The following is a 16,881-nucleotide window of genomic DNA, read 5'->3' on the forward strand; positions in this document are numbered from 1 at the left end:
TGCGGTGTCGCACTGCTCAGCTTTATGGCTGCCGCGCCTCTTAACTTCCTGCCTCCTCTACAGATTTTTGAGGCGCCTCTTTCCATAGCTTTAGGGTGCAGCTGCCCCCCTTGCCCCCCTGCTTCCGCCGCCACTGCGGAGATATTCCCGAAAAACCTGAGGGGTGGATAAAAACACCCCCTGCCACTAATAGGGTTAACTCGTTAACGGTGCAAAATACCACCCCAAAGAGGTATATTTTCGGAATCAGGACATCCAGGAGGCCCTGTTTAACCAATTTTCAGTCAAATCGAAAGACCCAACCGTTTCCCGTTAAAATGTTAAGTGGCCGTTAACTCGTTAACGGCGCAAAATACCTATCCAAAGGGATACATTTGCGGAATCAGCGCATCGAGGAGGCCCTGTATTCCGATTTTCAGCCAAATCAAAAGACCCCGCCGTTTTCCGTTAAAATGTTAATTGGTCGTTAAAGGGACCCTCCCACCTTAACATTAGATTTGAGTTGAGATAGCCAAAATGGGGTCCCTGGCTCACCATTACCGGTTTCGGCACTCACAACTTCGAGAAATACCTTAAATCGGAAATATTGAATTTCAAAATTGCAGCATTTTGATTCAGAGGGGCTAATGCTTAGGGATACCCCTCTGAATGTGTGACGTCAGCGCAGATATCTAACGATTTTTAAATGTTTGACTAAAACGTTTTGTAGCACGCGGTGGTATATGCTATTTGCGCGCAACATCTGCCGCAAACGCCGCACTTCTAAAATAAAGCCGCTAGAAACAGCGGAGATCCCAAAAAAGTAAACAAAAGTAAAAGTGTAATATCTTGAAAACCGGTGAATATTTTTCGGTGAAATTTGGTAGATATTCGTTTTCGCTCTTTCTGAACCGAGCGACATCACTTTCATGCCAATTCATAAACTTTTTTGAAGGTGGGAGGGTCCCTTTAACTCGTTAACGGTGCAAAATACTACCTCAAAGACGCACATTTTCGGAATCAGCGCATCGAGGAGGTCCTGTGTACCTACCAATTCTGAGCCAAATTGAATTACCCAAGGCCATCTATAGAAGGTACAGTCACTCCCCCGCCGACCAATCAGAGACAGATCCTGAGTGACGTCACCCCTGATGCTCGAAAGGGGTACTCCACAGGGGCGTCGACACCGGTCCGACTTTTCCGACTAGTCGGACCACTTTTTCGACTAGGCGGTGCCCTGCTGTGGCTCGCGGGGGCCCTGCTGCGACCGCGGGAGCCCCTGCTGTGGCCGCGGGGGCCCCTGTTGGGGCTCTCGGGGGCCCAGCTGCGGCCACGGGGGCCCCTGCTGGCCCTGCTTCGGCTCGGCCCCCCCCCTGCTACAGAATGCGGGGGCCCTGCTGCGCCTCTGGGGCCCTGCTAGACACCGCGGGGGGCCTGCTGCGGCCCGCGGGGGCTCCTTCTGCGGCTCGCGGGGGCCCTGCTGCGACCCGCGGGTGCCCTGCTGCGACTACGGGGCCCCTGGTGCGGCCACGGGGGTCCCTGCTGCGGCCACGGGGGCCCCTGCTATAGAATTCGGGGGCCCTGCTGCGCCTCTGGGGCCCTGCTAAACACCGCGGGGGCCTGCTGCGGCCCGCGGGGGCCCTGCTGCGGCTCGGGGGGCCCCTGCTACAGAATGCGGGGCCCCTGCTGCGCCTCTGGGGCCCTGCTAGACACCGCGGGGCCCTGCTGCGGCCGCGGGAGCCCCTGCTGCGGCTGCGGGGGCCCCTGTTGGGGCTCTCGGGGCCCTGCTGCGGTCACGGGGGCCCCTGCTGCGGCCACGGGGGCCCCCGCTGCGGCTCGCGGGGCCCTTCTGTAGCTTGAGAGGGCCCTGCTGCGGCTCTCGGGGGGGCCCTGCTACGGCTCGGGGGCCCATGCTGCAGAATGCGGGCCCTACTGCGGCTCGGGGGGCCCTGCTGGGGCTCGCGGGGCCCCTGCAGCCCGCGGGGGCCCTGCTGCGGCCGCGGGAGCCCCTGCTGCGGCCACGGGGCCCCCTGTTGGGGCTCTCGGGGGCCCAGCTGCGGCCACGGGGGCCCCTGCTGCGGCCACGGGGGCCCCTGCTGCGGATCGCGGGGGCGGCGCCAACAGAAAGTTATTAATTTTATTTACATTTAGCTTTTTTTTATGTGATTTTGGGCCTCTCTCGAAAAAATAGTGGGCCCAATTCGCTGACTTTGGTTTTTGATAGGGGTACCTTGACCCCCGGCCTTCGCCCCCCCCCGCAACAGTTTCCATAAATTGGCACCCCTGCACTATACATTTGTATACTCATGTATGTATGTAAATGTACGTTGGGAAGCCGTTCGACACCTGGGGGCCCCCACCGGTGGCCCCCCCCCCCCCCCCGAGAAAAAGTCGGACCAGTTTTCCTTACGCGTCGACGCCCCTGGTACTCCATTCCTTTACAACGTAAAAATGACTAACTTCATTTGAAGATTGTTGGTGACACTCTACAGACATCGCTCAACCATTGATGTCATTAGAAAGTGCAACTAATTTTCTAGCGATAAAAAAGAGCAGCAATATGCTAAGAAATGGCCGGTTTTGAAGATATAGACGATTTAAAAACCCTCTGCAGTTGCAGGAAAGCAACGTAAAAACGCATCGAGCTTATATTTTTACTATGAATAAATCATTTTTCAGTAAGTTTTTAGATATGGTATCGATTTATTCAACAACTTTATTACAATATTTTTATTACTTGGAACTTTATTTCAAAATAATATTTTCAAAAATGGCAACTGTTGGCAAGTAGCTTTGAAGCGATTGTGGCGCGCCGCGCCATTATTGTCCTGAGGCCCCCATATGATGTCATCAAAAGTGGAGTGACATGGGCCTGAATTACCCCGAAATATGCTGCTGTGAGGCTGATATTCGTTGCTGCTGAATTGACAGACGTGGATAATGCAAATATTTTGAACAGAAATGTCAATTGTGCGCCACAGACGTCTATCGATTGCTTGATTGTTTGTAAACAATTGTTTTGCGCCTCGCTCTTTCAGCATAATTTCTTGATTTGAAGTTGAAGTTAGTTTTTTATGTTATTTTGCCTTGATTATGATGATGTATTAGAAAACAACTAGTTTTTCAGGTAGTTGCCAGGTCAAACTGCACAGCAGTGTCAGTGTGCATGAAGGAACCGGAAGCTCAAAGCTGAGGAGTGAGGAGTTTTAGGTATTTACTTATATGCAAAAATTGCAGAAATTTTAAAGGCCCTGGCATCCAGGATTCCATCCTATTGAGCTCCTTGCAGTGTCCAGAGGGCTGTTCACGGGCCCTGTGTGCGGTCGGACCGCACACAGCCTCCAAGCTCCGCCCACTGCGTCCCTACGTCAGCCTTCCGTCACCGCACACAGCGATCGCTGTGGCCGGTCGGGACTGGCCACAGCGGACCGTCCACCGCACGCAGCCGTGACGTCAGAGCTGCCTACCCATCCCCTACCCCCACGCCTGCTGGACGCACCGCACACACCGCACGCAGCAGTGTGCGGTGCCCGTGAACACCCCTCTGAATCAGTCATTAAAAGTAGGACTTATGCCCTTCAATTGCCAATCACAATTGGTAGTTCTGGATCCACCTTCAGTGTATGCGCTCCTTCATCAATACACGATTTACCATAAGCTACCGGATCGCACGCAACGTCATTCGAGTGACATCAGGGCCCAGGGGAGGGGTATGCCTCAGCTCCCAGCGCGCGCAGCGTCGGGTGGTGAAACAGGGCCGGGGAAAACCGACAGCACACTGATATAAAAATAGCGACCAAACAGAGCTGATGTTTCAGCTTTAGGCGAATGCAATGGTGAAATCCTTCCTGTCTGATGTTTATTAGCCCTTATATTTATGCCTAGAAATAGTCCTACAAATACATTTGGTGCATAAAACAATATTTATTCGATCTACTCAGCTTTTTGTTCTGTTTAAGCCATTTTACATGTAGTAGGGTAAGGATGCTTCCAGCACAAATACAGGCAACCACTAGAGCAATGTGAGTTGTCAGTAGTGGTTAAGCTTTACAGCTGTATCTTAGGAACTGTTTGTCAGGTTACCATGAAACTTGAAATGTAGCTTACAAGTATGATTCTGCTTGCACCTGTAAGATCATCTTTTGCTGTATTCCTTTGGATCACTCCATATTTAAAAATCATCAGTCAAAGCCATCTGTATTCTGTTGCGATTGGTAGCAACTCATGTTGACATTATTTTAGCTGTTGGCTGTGCCTATTGGTGCACACTGCACACACAGGTACTCCTAAAATGTATTTTCTGTGCAAATTAAAAAGCAACTTAGAATTTCCTTTATTGTGCTTCCATTTTTTTATCCACAGACCTACAGATCTAAGCAGTCTTTCTAAAAAAAAAATATCACTTGCTTTGCATGTGAAAAATAAATAATTACCTAATTTGGGATTGTGCAAAGGGGCTCCATCCACCAGGCAAGTTTTCCAAACCAAATGCCCCCTTGCAGCCACTAGTGTTCAATGTTCATCTTTTGATGTAGGCAGGAACTGAAGATATAACTGATGCCAGGTAATTCTTGCACAACTACAAGTGATTATTGACACCATTGACTCAATTATAGATGCTATTGTCTTGCCACTAGACTAAGTGCTCTTGTTTATGACAATGCTAACAATATGTTTTTCTTCCACAGAATGTCAGATAATTTTGCAGATGATATCCTGTCAAGCTCAGCTAGTGGCGCCAACTCAGGCCAAGCCTCTTATGGCTTGGACAGAGGACCCACCCTGACCGCCTGCGGTCCAGGCAGCGGCCCATCGCCAGCTGTTTTAGGCTCGGACGGTGGCCGGGAGCGTCCGGCCGTGCAGGCGCGGTGTCTGATCTGCGACTCGGTGCAGCAGTCCGGCGCCGACTGCCGTCCGCTCTCCGAGCCGGTGGGTGCCGGCTGCTCGGCGGACGACTGCCTGAGCGCCGTGCTGCGGCGGCCCGTACCGCCGCTGCTGCTGCAGCGCGCCGCGCTCGTCTGCGGCGCCTGCCTCCGGCTGCTGAAGGACATTGTCTCGCTGGAGGTGCGCGGCCGCGCGCTGCGCCGCTCGGTACGCTCCAGTTTCGTGCAGTCGTACCGTAGTGCTGTGACGCGGCAGCGGCCCACCGCCGCTGGGAGTCAAGGCGATGCAGACGAAGTGCTCAGGAGCCTGCAGGTTGCTGAGGAGGAGGAGGACAGTCAGAGGCTGGCGTGCGGTGCTCCGATCCCTCTGTGTAAAACGTGTGGGGAGAGAGCGACCGATACGGCGGCCGCTGCGGCAAAGGCCAGTGTGGAGAATGGAAAGCTCAATGATAAATCGAGCCTGGAAGTCGAAGTTCACATGGTAAGCAATGTTTCAATGTAGCAAAGACCATACATTCAGTTATAGCTTGTGAAATTATCACCTTACATTTAACCCTATTAGTGGCAGGGGGGGTTGTTTTTATCCACCCCTCAGGTTTTTCCGGAATATCTCCAAAACCGCTGAAGCTACGATGCTGAAATTTTCTGACTTTTCCTAAATCTAAATTGGGCACATTCCCTGAAAATTTCAAGTTCATAACTTTACCAGGGGCGGCTCCAGAGCACTGGGAATTGGGGGTCCTATTCGTGAAGCGAGTCATTTGGGCGAAGATCACGATGCTGCACCAGTTTTACGAACAGTGAATGAAAGGTATCATGTGATAACATATACAAAGTTATTGTGCATCCTCTTTTGACACGTTTTTGCTATAATAGGCGGATCCAGGCGTCCAAAAAGGGGGGTTATTTTTTACCTCCCAACATAGGTGCCCTGACACCGCCTATGCATGACCAATACAATTTTAGTCGTTCTCTCATAAGAAAATTGTAACATAACAAGACCATTGCCACCCTTTTTAGAAACAGTACCAACAAAAACCTTATTTACTATATTTTTGTGTACCCCCAATCTCAATGATCTGTATCCGCCTATGATTTTTGAAAATGCATATTTTTAGGATCCATGTGAATTCCTGGTTCATTCTCTATCGATCGGCAAAAGTTGCGTTAAGATTGGTTCAGAAACCTGGCCGTGATAAACAGTCTAAAATGTATCTGCAATTTGCCCGTTTTTACCCCCCTCTACCCCCTATTGACATTTTTTTTTAGAAATGTGGATCTCGTTGAGCCAAATCGAATGCCGTTTGAATTTTGAAAATCGGCCGGTTAGATCTCGAGATATCAAGGGGGGGGGTCGTAAACAGCCCCCCCCCTGCCACTAATATGGGGTAGCCAGGAGCCTGCCACTAATAGGGTTAATCCACGTTTCCTTGTCTTTCCACATTTTGTCCGTACCTTCGAGCTTTTCTCAAAAGCATTGTGTTTGCCGTTATATCTTATGGAATAATTGACACAGCAGTTTTGTTTATTGTAGCTGGAAACATGCGTAAGACCATAGACCTCTACATACCTGGACTGGACACTCGAATCTGGCGAATTGCATAGTGGCCCTAAAAGTAAAACGTTATATCTCGGGAACTAGGTCAGGTACGATGTTACAGTCCTCACTACTGGGCAGCCCTATTCATCAAAATTTAGGGCACACGTGTGTTGAAGCAATACCATGTAATAGGCCACCGTGAGCACGTGGCACGTGAGGGATGTTTTCGAAAATGGTGCATCAGTATCTCTGGAACGGCTGAACCGATTGGCCTGAAATTTGGTATGTAGTCTGGTACACCACAGTCAACACTGCAGGAAGGTCGAATCTTGGTATACCAGTGCACGTGCGCACGTGCGTACCCCTTTTTTGTATCTCAGGAACCACTAGGCCGTTGGGGATGAAATTTGGTATGTAGCCAGACAACACATAACTGACAATGACGCACACTCGATGCTTGGCCTATCGGTGCACGTGCGCACGTGCGTACCCCTTTTTTGTATCTCAGGAACCCCTCGACCGATTGGGCTGAAATTTGGTATGTAGCCAGATAACACATAACTGATTATGACGCACACTCGATTCTTGGCCTATCGGTGCACGTGCGCACGTGCGCACCCCTTTTTTGTATCTCAGGAACCTCTCGACCGATTGGGATGACATTTGGTATGTAGCCAGATAACACATAACTGATAATGACGCACACTCGATACTTGGCCTATCGGTGCACGTGCGCACGTGCGTACCCGTTTTTTGTATCTCAGTAACCTCTCGACCGATTGGGATGACATTTGGTATGTAGCCAGATAACACATAACTGATAATGACGCACACTCGATACTTGGCCTATCGGTGCACGTGCGCACGTGCGTACCCTTTTTTTGTATCTCAGGAACCACTAGACCGATTGGGATGAAATTGAGCATGTAGTACACACCACAGTATACCACACAGTACACCACACAGAAAGTGTGGTACTTAATATAAGACCTTGGTTATAAACAAAGCATTGTCCAAGCCCGCATTGCCTAGATTTTATCACAAATTTATTTTTTGGTATTTACTTTCTTCCAATGCCACGCACTGCAAGTTATCGTGCGATTTTTGCAAAATACCTCCGCGCGGCTGAAAAAAGGACTTAATTTTGAAAAAAAACATGAAAGAAAACAGCCCCTACGCCAGTGTATTCGAAGAGAAACATATGTTGATTAACACATTGTTGTAATTAACATACTAATTAACATTCAGTTGGTGAGTCTACTGCCTACTTGTCTATATTGACTAGGCCATGAATCTACGTCTACCTGTGGGTCGTTACAACCATAACCGTGCTTATATTGGTTATATACTGTATAATGAGAAGACTCATATTCGCTGCTATAAATACAGATCTACATAAAGCAGACAACAAAACAAAAATAAGTTGGTTGTCATTTTACAACCTGTCTTCAAACCAACAATTTAAGCATGCTTTATCGAAATGCAACAGAATGTACCGCAAAACCTTGTAACGAGCTTTTTTCTTCAGTGAACAGCGATAGTTGTTGATTTGTGCATACGTAATCTGATAGCAAGGCTTTAATTTTGTTCTCTATTTTATCAGTAGACATAGCGTTGTTTCAACTTTGGGTAGCAGAGTTTGTTAATAAATAGTAGCTGGGGACAGCAACAAACCATTACAAACACTGCGGTGCTCACCGAGATACAAAGCGGACGTATACGCAAAGCGTCATGTCGATTTCCACGTGTCTGCCTGTGGCAAATGATTCATACTTGGCAACATAACACATCATCTCAATCAGTCCATAGATTCGAGATACAAAAAAGGGGTACGCACGTGCGCACGTGCACCGATAGGCCAAGTATCGAGTGTGCGTCATTATCAGTTATGTGTTATCTGGCTACATACCAAATGTCATCCCAATCGGTCGAGAGGTTCCTGAGATACAAAAAAGGGGTACGCACGTGCGCACGTGCACCGATAGGCCAAGTATCGAGTGTGCGTCATTATCAGTTATGTGTTATCTGGCTACATACCAAATGTCATCCCAATCGGTCGAGAGGTTCCTGAGATACAAAAAAGGGGTGCGCACGTGCACCGAAAGGCCAAGAATCGAGTGTGCGTCATAATCAGTTAGGTATGTGTTATCTGGCTACATACCAAATTTCAGCCCAATCGGTCGAGTGGTTCCTGAGATACAAAAAAGGGGTACGCACGTGCGCACGTGCACCGATAGGCCAAGCATCGAGTGTGCGTCATTGTCAGTTATGTGTTGTCTGGCTACATACCAAATTTCATCCCCAACGGCCTAGTGGTTCCTGAGATACAAAAAAGGGGTACGCACGTGCGCACGTGCACTGGTATACCAAGATTCGACCTTCCTGCAGTGTTGACTGTGGTGTACCAGACTACATACCAAATTTCAGGCCAATCGGTTCAGCCGTTCCAGAGATACTGATGCACCATTTTCGAAAACATCCCTCACGTGCCACGTGCTCACGGTGGCCTATTACATGGTATTGCTTCAACACACGTGTGCCCTAAATTTTGATGAATAGGGCTGCCCAGTAGTGAGGACTGTAACATCGTACCTGACCTAGTTCCCGAGATATAACGTTTTACTTTTAGGGCCACTATGCAATTCGCCAGATTCGAGTGTCCAGTCCAGGTATGTAGAGGTCTATGGTAAGACGTTCGTCTCTCGTCTTCAATCTGTCTAAAAGCTGTGGAAGATCAAGTTCTGGATATTTTGGCCTGGATGCCCTCTTTTTTAACGATTAAATTAAGTTCCATTTCTGCGTCCGTGCTTATGTGTTTTTCCCAAATATTTTCGCTAGTGTTGCTACCTACTTACTTTTTCAGAAGAGGCCGGCAAAGCGATCTCGGCGTAATCAAGTGGACGGTGATCCATCTGCGATCACCAGTGCTCGTGGTCGAACCAGCAGCGGCACTCCGGTGGATTCCGACGTCATCAGCCGGCCTCCAGGATCTGCTGACATCACCAGAGGCGTTCCGGCTAGTTTGGACATCACCGGCTGTGCTGCCGTCAATGTCGACGTCATTTTTGATCGTTTGGGCATTTCTGACGTCACATGTGTAGCTCCGTTCACCCCTGACGACTCCACTGTCTCGCCACTGGCGTCTGGGCGCCCGTGTCCGAGAAAGTCCCCTGCACCGGATCCAGCGTCGCTCTCGGACAGTGGTGGAGATAATACCGGCGGCACAGCAGGTGATCTGGACGAGCCGGGACACCCTGCCGAATCAGGGGACTCGGCAGCCCCGGAGGACCCTGAGAGTCTCAAAGAGCTGCGTGTCAGCGCGGGTAAGCAGGGCGCGGGCGGCCCGCGGCGGGCGCTGCGCCGTCGCCGTCCGGCCGCTCCCACAGAACAGCCGGGGGAGGAATCGGACGAGAAGGAGTCTGTTCCCGCGGGCCCGCGGTGCGAGCAGTGCGGGGCGGGGTTCGCGGACGCCGCCGAGCTGGCGCAGCACCGCTCCTCGTGCGCGCCAGCCGTGCTGTGGAGCTGCGCGCTCTGCGGACGCGCCTTCTCGCAGCTACCGCAGCTGAAGCGGCACACGCGGCAGCACCAGCTGTCCACGCGCCAGCTGGCCGCCTGCCTCAAGTGCGGCGTGGTGTGCGCGGACCGGGCGGCTCTTGAGGCGCACGGCAGCGCCCACCCGCCGGACGCGCCCGACATCCGCGTCTGCGCCTTCTGCGGCCAGGGCTTCTGGGCCGAGGAGGCGCTGGCGGCGCACGCGGCCGCCCACATGGACACCTGCACCGTGTGCCACAAACAGCTGCGCAAGGACAGCATGCGCGAGCACATGCGGCGACACACGGGCGAGAAGCCCTACGGCTGTGATGAGTGCGGCAAGCGGTTCGTGGCGTTCTCCTCGCTGCGCGCGCACCGGCGCACTCACACGGGTGACAAGCCGCACAAGTGCCACCTATGCGCCGAGATGTTCCACCTGAAGGAGAGCCTGGCCGAGCACCTGGAGCGGCACGAGAACCGGACGCTGCGCTGCGGCCTGTGCTCGCGCGAGTTCCCTAGCTCGCGGCGGCTGGCGGCGCACATGAAGACGCACGACAAGCGCCGCCACCAGCCCCACACGTGCGAGTTCTGCGGCCACGGCTTCATGAGGAAGCGCTCGCTGCGCGCGCACCGCGCCCGCCACACGGGGCCGCTGCCGTTCGTCTGCGACGTCTGTGGGAAGGGCTTCACCTACGAGGACGCGTACAAAGAACACCTCAGCGTACACTCAGGTGAGCGTCACTGGACGTGTGGGCACTGGGCGGTCGACCAGAGCCAGGGTTTTTGGCTGATTTGGTTGTAACTTGTGCTTTGCCGCAAAACTTTTTTTTGTCTGAATCGTGTTCAGTAGGTTTTATATTTTATTTTTGTTGGTACTGTTATTTCCTAAAACGTTGTTTCTTTACCTCGAGCCTGATACGTCACAAATTTATGGCATACAATGGGGTTGAACGTACCGTTTGGAAGATATATAAATCGGAACCGACACGCTATTACAGTTATAACAGCTATATATTCACAGCGATTGCAGCTATATATAAATATATTTGCTTATGATTATATTATATTTGCTATATTTGCATTGCTTCATACGTAATCTAAGTAGACACGATTTTTGGTCACAATATGATAACTGGTCCGGTCAAACTCGACACCTTGCGACCACGACGTCTAACCCATCTGATCTGACCCTCGCTGGCCCTCTCTGACATCTGAGCTGACCCTCTCTCTGCGTAAATCGCACAGTGACTTCATCCCGTGCTCTCCGCAGGTCAGCGGCCGTACACGTGCGAGGTGTGTGGCAAGTCGTACGGTCGTCGTTCGTGTCTGTGGGCGCACCGTAACCAGCACACGAACCCGGCGCGGTTCAGCTGCGCGCACTGCGACCGTCAGTTCACCAGTCAGTCGGCGTACACGGTCCACCAGCGGATACACACCGGCGAGAGGCCCTACAGGTCAGCGGGCGGCGGGGTCCCGGCGAGCGGCCCTACAGGTCAGCAGGTTTGGCTCTGTACCAGACGCGATGTGTGGGTAGACGGAGCTGAGTGGGCGTCCGGTAGAGGAAGGATGATATTGGACGGTGAAGCTAAGATTACTTGGTGAAGGAGAGCTCCGATATTTTCAGAATTGTGTATGGGTGGTGAGCAGTGACTGCTGGGGTATTTGGGAGCAGAATGTTACTACGATGGGTCTTGGCGTGTTTCTGCATTTCTATTTTATTTCATTAGTATCATGAGTTTGTTTGGCAGTTATTTAGCTAAATCGTCCGGACTGGCCACGCCCATCTGACGCCCGGTGTGACGTTCTTCATCCGGTGTGACGTTGTCCGCCCGGTGTGACGTTCTCCACCCGGTGTGACGTTGTCCGCCCTCTCCCGCAGGTGCTCCTCCTGCTCCGCCTCATTCCGGCTACTCAGCTCGTTGAAGAGGCACAGCGAGACGTGCACGGCCGGTCCGGGCGCGGGCGCACCGGCCGCGGCCGCGCCGCTCGGGCCCATCCAGGTGCAGCTTAGCACTCCCGGCGGCGGCACGGCGCAGATTCAGATGCCGGCTGTGCCGCCGCCGTACGGCGCCCCCTGGCATCCCCCGCCGCCTCCCCCGGTCCGCCCGGCGGAGCTGGCAGCGGCGGGGGACGGCGGCGGACAGCCGGCGCCCGGGCTCGGGCCATTGTGAGGACCGCTGGAGACGGGTGGGTGAGGGGCAGCTGCTAGCTCAGATACCAACTACCGTCAAACTCAGGGAAAGGGACGCGAGTGGGTTGAGAGGGTCGGGTCGCTGCATTCGGCTATATCGACACGACATTCCAGTGGGAAGGAGTACGGTATTTTTGGTTGAATTATTGACAGGATGTAACCAGCAGGTTTTTGGTTGTGATGACTGCGTTAGTGACCGTTGCTGACGTGAAATGCTGACTTCAGGGAGCCGACTCCGAGTACCTATGTCGATAGTTAGGTTCCTCAAACGCATGCCAGATTTCGCTACTCGATGTCGCTGAAAAAGTGCCTCTGATGTGCATTTTCTGTATCAAGTGTCTCGACTCTGCTACTTACATGATGGGTCGCATGTTGCCGATCGTCTGGGACCAGGTGTCTTTGCCGACCGTGTTTGGAGGCGATGCTCGACCCAATCACGTCATGACCATGTTCATTGTTATTATGTGGTGTTTTTGATCATTATATGAGAATTACGGCAAGCGAGGCATGTATACATATTACGCTCGGATCGGTTCCCGCACTGACATCGAGAAATGTGATGCGGGACTGAGAGTGAGGACGCTGCGGGTCCCCGTGGGACGGGGTCATTTCAGGGTGTACTCATGGCCATATATAGGGTGTACTACTTTTTCTTTGTGGTGGAACGACAAAATTTGTAATTTTCGGAAGATGCGCAAATGGTAAATGCCTGAAATGCCTTCTGGGCACTTTCTTTTGTTCATGGGGAAGGGTCTCCTCATTCCTCAGAGGCTGATGTAACAAAACTGTGAAATTGGCGGCCGCGGAATGCTTGTATGAAAGTTAAGTGGTCAAGTCAGGATGTAGCGGTCAGGTTATTGAATGACTGCCAGTAGAGGTGTGCCTGTTGCAAGCGTTGCAAGCCTGTTTCACCTGTAAAAAAGAAAAAGCTCATTCATTCACTACTATTGACGATATTGATGTGTTAGATTGAGTTGAATGACGAACATCAAGGCCATGTATAAGAGGACACTGGACAGAACAATCCTTTATACTAGGGGAAGTTTCAATGCGATGGAACTTGCGTCGTTACAGGGGTTATCATCTTATATTATCTATATTTAAGTATACAGATGCTGAGAAACTGTAATTTAGTAACGGATTTCTTTTCACCGCGTCGTAATTGTAAAATAAAATTTTCGGACGCCGGCTTTTTGCGTCCATAGTATTCTGTGATCTTCATTTGTAAATATGACGTCATGAGGACAAATGCGCATTATTTCCAAATGCACATGTTCATTTGAATGACAATTATCTTAACATTATTCAGAGAGGTTTTTATCTCGACATATTTTGTATTTGCTGTCTTTTTCACACTTCATGCAAAGAAAAAATCTTACATGATGTATAGACTTTGCGATGTTAAAATCATATCGGCCAATTCACAGGCAGTATGATAATGACGTCATAAATCGAAGTTAGTGATGTCTGGGTGAACGACTTCTAATGAATCGTGCGTGTGGAAAGGAGAAGTTGTGTGCGTTGTGTGTGTGCGTTGGTCGCTGGATTTTGCGGTTATTTATCTTATAGGTGAGAAGAACTTTAATGCATTTTCAATTATTCCAATACATGAAAATGCTTTTCTTTGAACCTGTTCGCTCCTGTCCATTATATTAATATGCTAGTCCAAAATAAAAGGGAGGAAAGTACCCTAATCAATTTGGCCACATTTTCTAACCTCGTCACAAGTCTTGAAAATTGAGGCGAGGGTGTGCTTTGGTAGGCTAGGGTAATCCCAGACTGAAAATAACATGTTTTGTCGAATATGTCTGGCATAGTGGCGAGATTAACGGAAAGTTTCAGCGCACATGCGGCATATTTTTGCATGCACCAAATTCAGTGCATGGCTGGCAATTCAGTGGCTGATTTTTTTTGGCGCCAAGCAGCAGCATAATTTTTGGCTAATGATGGTCACAGAATATGTTTGGCACTTCAGTCAATCTAGCACCAGATTCCCCTGCTGGCAGTTTTGGAAAGGTTTTGGGTCGAGATGTCCCGTCCCCGGTTGTTGTGTGCTCAAACTGGCGAGCCGCCCTGAATTACATATGAAATCAGGTCAAAGAAGATTGTGTGACATGCTTGTTATGATTATTTTGGCGATCGGACTTAATATATATCGTATATGAATAGGTACCCACACCGCCAACCTTTTTAAGCCATTCCCAATAAAATTGCTCCTGTCAGCTATCACTTCTAAGGCTTGGTGAAGCTCTGACCACTATTATTCTTCTCCTTCATCCCAAATTACAGTTGTTTTCTAGAGTAGGCTTTGGTAGACATTTGTTCTGTTTTAATTCTTCCTTCCTGCCCCCCCCCCCCAACCCCTCACCCCTAAAAAAGTAAACAAGAGAATCTTGGATGAGTTTGGAGGAGTGCTGTCTTTGAGGCAACTCAGAACATTCGTCAGAGGATCCAGCTGTTTGTGTATGTTCAGTGGCAAGATATACCTACTCAAATCAAAATGTCATTTATCGACCATAGTTGCATAAATTATGTGCACCAATATATGTTGCTTTTGGCCTCCTCTCAAAGTTGAGCTTTTGTCTGGGATGAGGAGGGGGAGTATAGTGGTGGTCAGAGTTGGGATTAAGAGGAGCCTACAGGAGCTTGGAGGAGTGCATGGAACCATTTTTTTCAACTAGAGAGGTTAGAGGAGATTAGAGGAGGCTGTAGGAGTATGATTTATAGTGTGACAACAGCTGATTTCCTTGCAGAAATGGTCCTGTGACTGTCCAGAAATAGTGCTCCTAGTTTTTTTTAACTCCTCTCAGATTGTTAAGGAAGTGTGATAGGAAAGGAGTAAAAAACCCTATGGGGATCGACATATATATTATTTTATTTTTAGAGCATCTGACCTAAAACTAAAACTATGTGAAAATGTTTAAATGCCTTTGTGCTGAATTCTTGAATTCAGAAATATGAACAGCCCATATTTTATGTATTGTATTATGTAATGGTAACATGCCTGCTGCTGTTTGCAGAGCCATAGAGACCATGTCTCGCTACTACCCGAACAGTCGGGGCGGCACGACGCCGCGCGGGAGCCGCGGGGGCTACTACAGCAGCTCCTACAGCCGCGGCGGCGGCTACAGTGGCAGCAGCCGCGGCGGCGGCTACAGCGGCAGCAGCCGCGTTGGCTACAGCAGCAGCGGCCGTGGTGGCTACGGTGGCAGCGGCGGCTACAGCGGCGGCGGCAGCGGCGGGTACTACGACAGTCGCTCGGCCGGCGGCGCCAGCAGCGGCGGCACCGGCCGCTACTACCCGGCCCGGGACCGACGCGACGCCGGCACCGGTCAGTACTGGTCCCACACAGCTGAGATCGTCAGTACTGCGTGACACAGACAGGTGTTGCTGCTCCACACACTCACACACAGACTGTCAGTGCTGCCCTGCACAGGTACCGACTGAGGTTTGTTGTAAATAACCTAAATAACCCCCACAGACCAGCTGTAGCACCGCCCTTCTCAGGCACCGACTCTGGTCAGTAATGTCCCGCAACCGCATCACTGCGGTTGGCACGTCGTGTACGCAATACGTATGTGTCGGGTGATGGAAAGGAAATGCGCCGACAAGGGGGAAAATGATGCCCCTTTTAGATCATCAAGGAAATAAGTAATAACCAGGGATGAGGGACACATGCTTTTTAATATATGCTACACTTATGATGCCTTTGATCCAAGCTATTCCTTTTAGATCAATAAGTTGGCTCATGTTAACAGCTGAGACAATAGTCATTGAGGAAAGTATCTCGGTGACCCGTATCTGTGTGTTTTCTCTCGGTCGTTATCTGCTGGCTATTTACGGCTGTGGCGCGGTCGCCGTTGCAGGCGGCTCCCACCGGGAGCGTCTGGAGATCGCCCAGAAGCTGGTGGACACGCTGATCTCGAGCGGCGGCACCGCCGGCGGCGTGCGGCGGCCCAGCGACCACTACTCGGCCGCCGGCGAGCCCCCCTACAAGCGGCCCAGGGACGACCTGTATGACCGGGATCGCGTGAGTACGGCCGGGTGGGGACGGGCGGGCGGGCCGGGGGGGGGGGAAGGAGCTCCGGCATCAGGCGGCTGCACGGTGAAGAGGAGGCTGGCCGAGGCGAAGCGTTGATGGCTGGGGCCCGACACGGCGCAGAGCTGAGGCGGACACAGACAGGATGGCGGCGGAGCTCGGACCGGAAGGAAGTCAGACAGACAGACAGGCAGGTACCGAAGAGGTGGCTCGCGCGGTGAGGCCGAGAAAGAGAGAGGACAGACCGAGATGGTGAACATATGATTGTTTGACACTCCTGACATGCTGACGACCTGAGTTGTGACTTGTTTGATTGAGATAATCTTATTGGCTGGCAAAAAGTCACCAACACCGACGGATATGATTTCTCTCATCCGCGTCAAACCCTGTTCAAAATGTTGCATTTGATGCGCAGGGCATGCATTTGCGGTCCAAAAGCTGATCAAGGAGAATAAAGAACGGTGTGTTGTAAAGGAGACACAAAAAGAATATGTTCTCAGCACATTTTACGTTGGAAGACATCTAACTGGCATACTTTCTTACAGCGGATCGTAACAAACGACAGAAATGAATGCTTCCTTATATCTTGTGCGCTTGAGGACGCATTTGTAAACCTTCTACCAAGTATCTGTTTTTGTATCCAATACCATCGTTTCTTGGTTGTGGTTGAAGACGCCCTAGTAGCCCTGATCATGTGACACGTTGTCCGCCCGTTGAT

The 16,881-nt window shown here is 50.9% G+C and overlaps 2 protein-coding genes across 3 annotated transcripts in view; both read left to right on the forward strand.

The window, feature by feature from the left end:
* Positions 1–2,985: 2,985 nt before the first annotated feature.
* LOC122386092 (zinc finger protein 497-like) lies at positions 2,986–12,621 on the forward strand. 2 transcript variants are annotated; one of them, XM_043374914.1, is made up of 5 exons: positions 2,986–3,042; positions 4,668–5,343; positions 9,266–10,664; positions 11,204–11,387; positions 11,813–12,621. In XM_043374914.1, the coding sequence occupies exons 2-5, from the start codon at positions 4,669–4,671 to the stop codon at positions 12,102–12,104; spliced, it is 2,550 nt and encodes an 849-aa protein (XP_043230849.1). In that variant the 5' UTR covers positions 2,986–3,042; position 4,668; the 3' UTR covers positions 12,105–12,621. The 2 variants fall into 2 exon arrangements, with proteins under 2 accessions (XP_043230849.1, XP_043230848.1); XM_043374913.1 differs by lacking the exon at positions 2,986–3,042 and adding an exon at positions 3,883–4,001.
* Positions 12,622–13,277: 656 nt separating this feature from the next.
* Positions 13,278–16,881, forward strand: part of LOC122386095 (glutamic acid-rich protein-like) — a 36,414-nt gene continuing 32,810 nt past the window's right edge. Inside the window, exons 1-3 of the mRNA XM_043374918.1 lie at positions 13,278–13,693; positions 15,145–15,455; positions 15,991–16,154. Of these exons, the coding sequence (XP_043230853.1) occupies positions 15,158–15,455; positions 15,991–16,154 (462 nt within the window). The 5' untranslated portion in view covers positions 13,278–13,693; positions 15,145–15,157. The remainder of the gene's footprint in view (positions 13,694–15,144; positions 15,456–15,990; positions 16,155–16,881) is intronic.

The sequence above is a fragment of the Amphibalanus amphitrite genome, unplaced genomic scaffold, assembly GCF_019059575.1.
Source record: "Amphibalanus amphitrite isolate SeventyFive unplaced genomic scaffold, NRLGWU_Aamphi_draft 000240F_arrow, whole genome shotgun sequence".
Taxonomy (NCBI): domain Eukaryota; kingdom Metazoa; phylum Arthropoda; class Thecostraca; order Balanomorpha; family Balanidae; genus Amphibalanus; species Amphibalanus amphitrite.

What these genes read in the sequence shown, in the direction of transcription:
- LOC122386092 (XM_043374913.1), top strand. Translation starts at nt 3,964, where the DNA reads ATGCTTCCAGCACAAATACAGGCAACCACTAGAGCAAT. An exon ending in TGGAAGTCGAAGTTCACATG is followed by an intron (nt 5,344 to 9,265) that starts GTAAGCAATGTT and finishes TTACTTTTTCAG; the next exon opens with AAGAGGCCGGCAAAGCGATC. An exon ending in ACACCTCAGCGTACACTCAG is followed by an intron (nt 10,665 to 11,203) that starts GTGAGCGTCACT and finishes TGCTCTCCGCAG; the next exon opens with GTCAGCGGCCGTACACGTGC.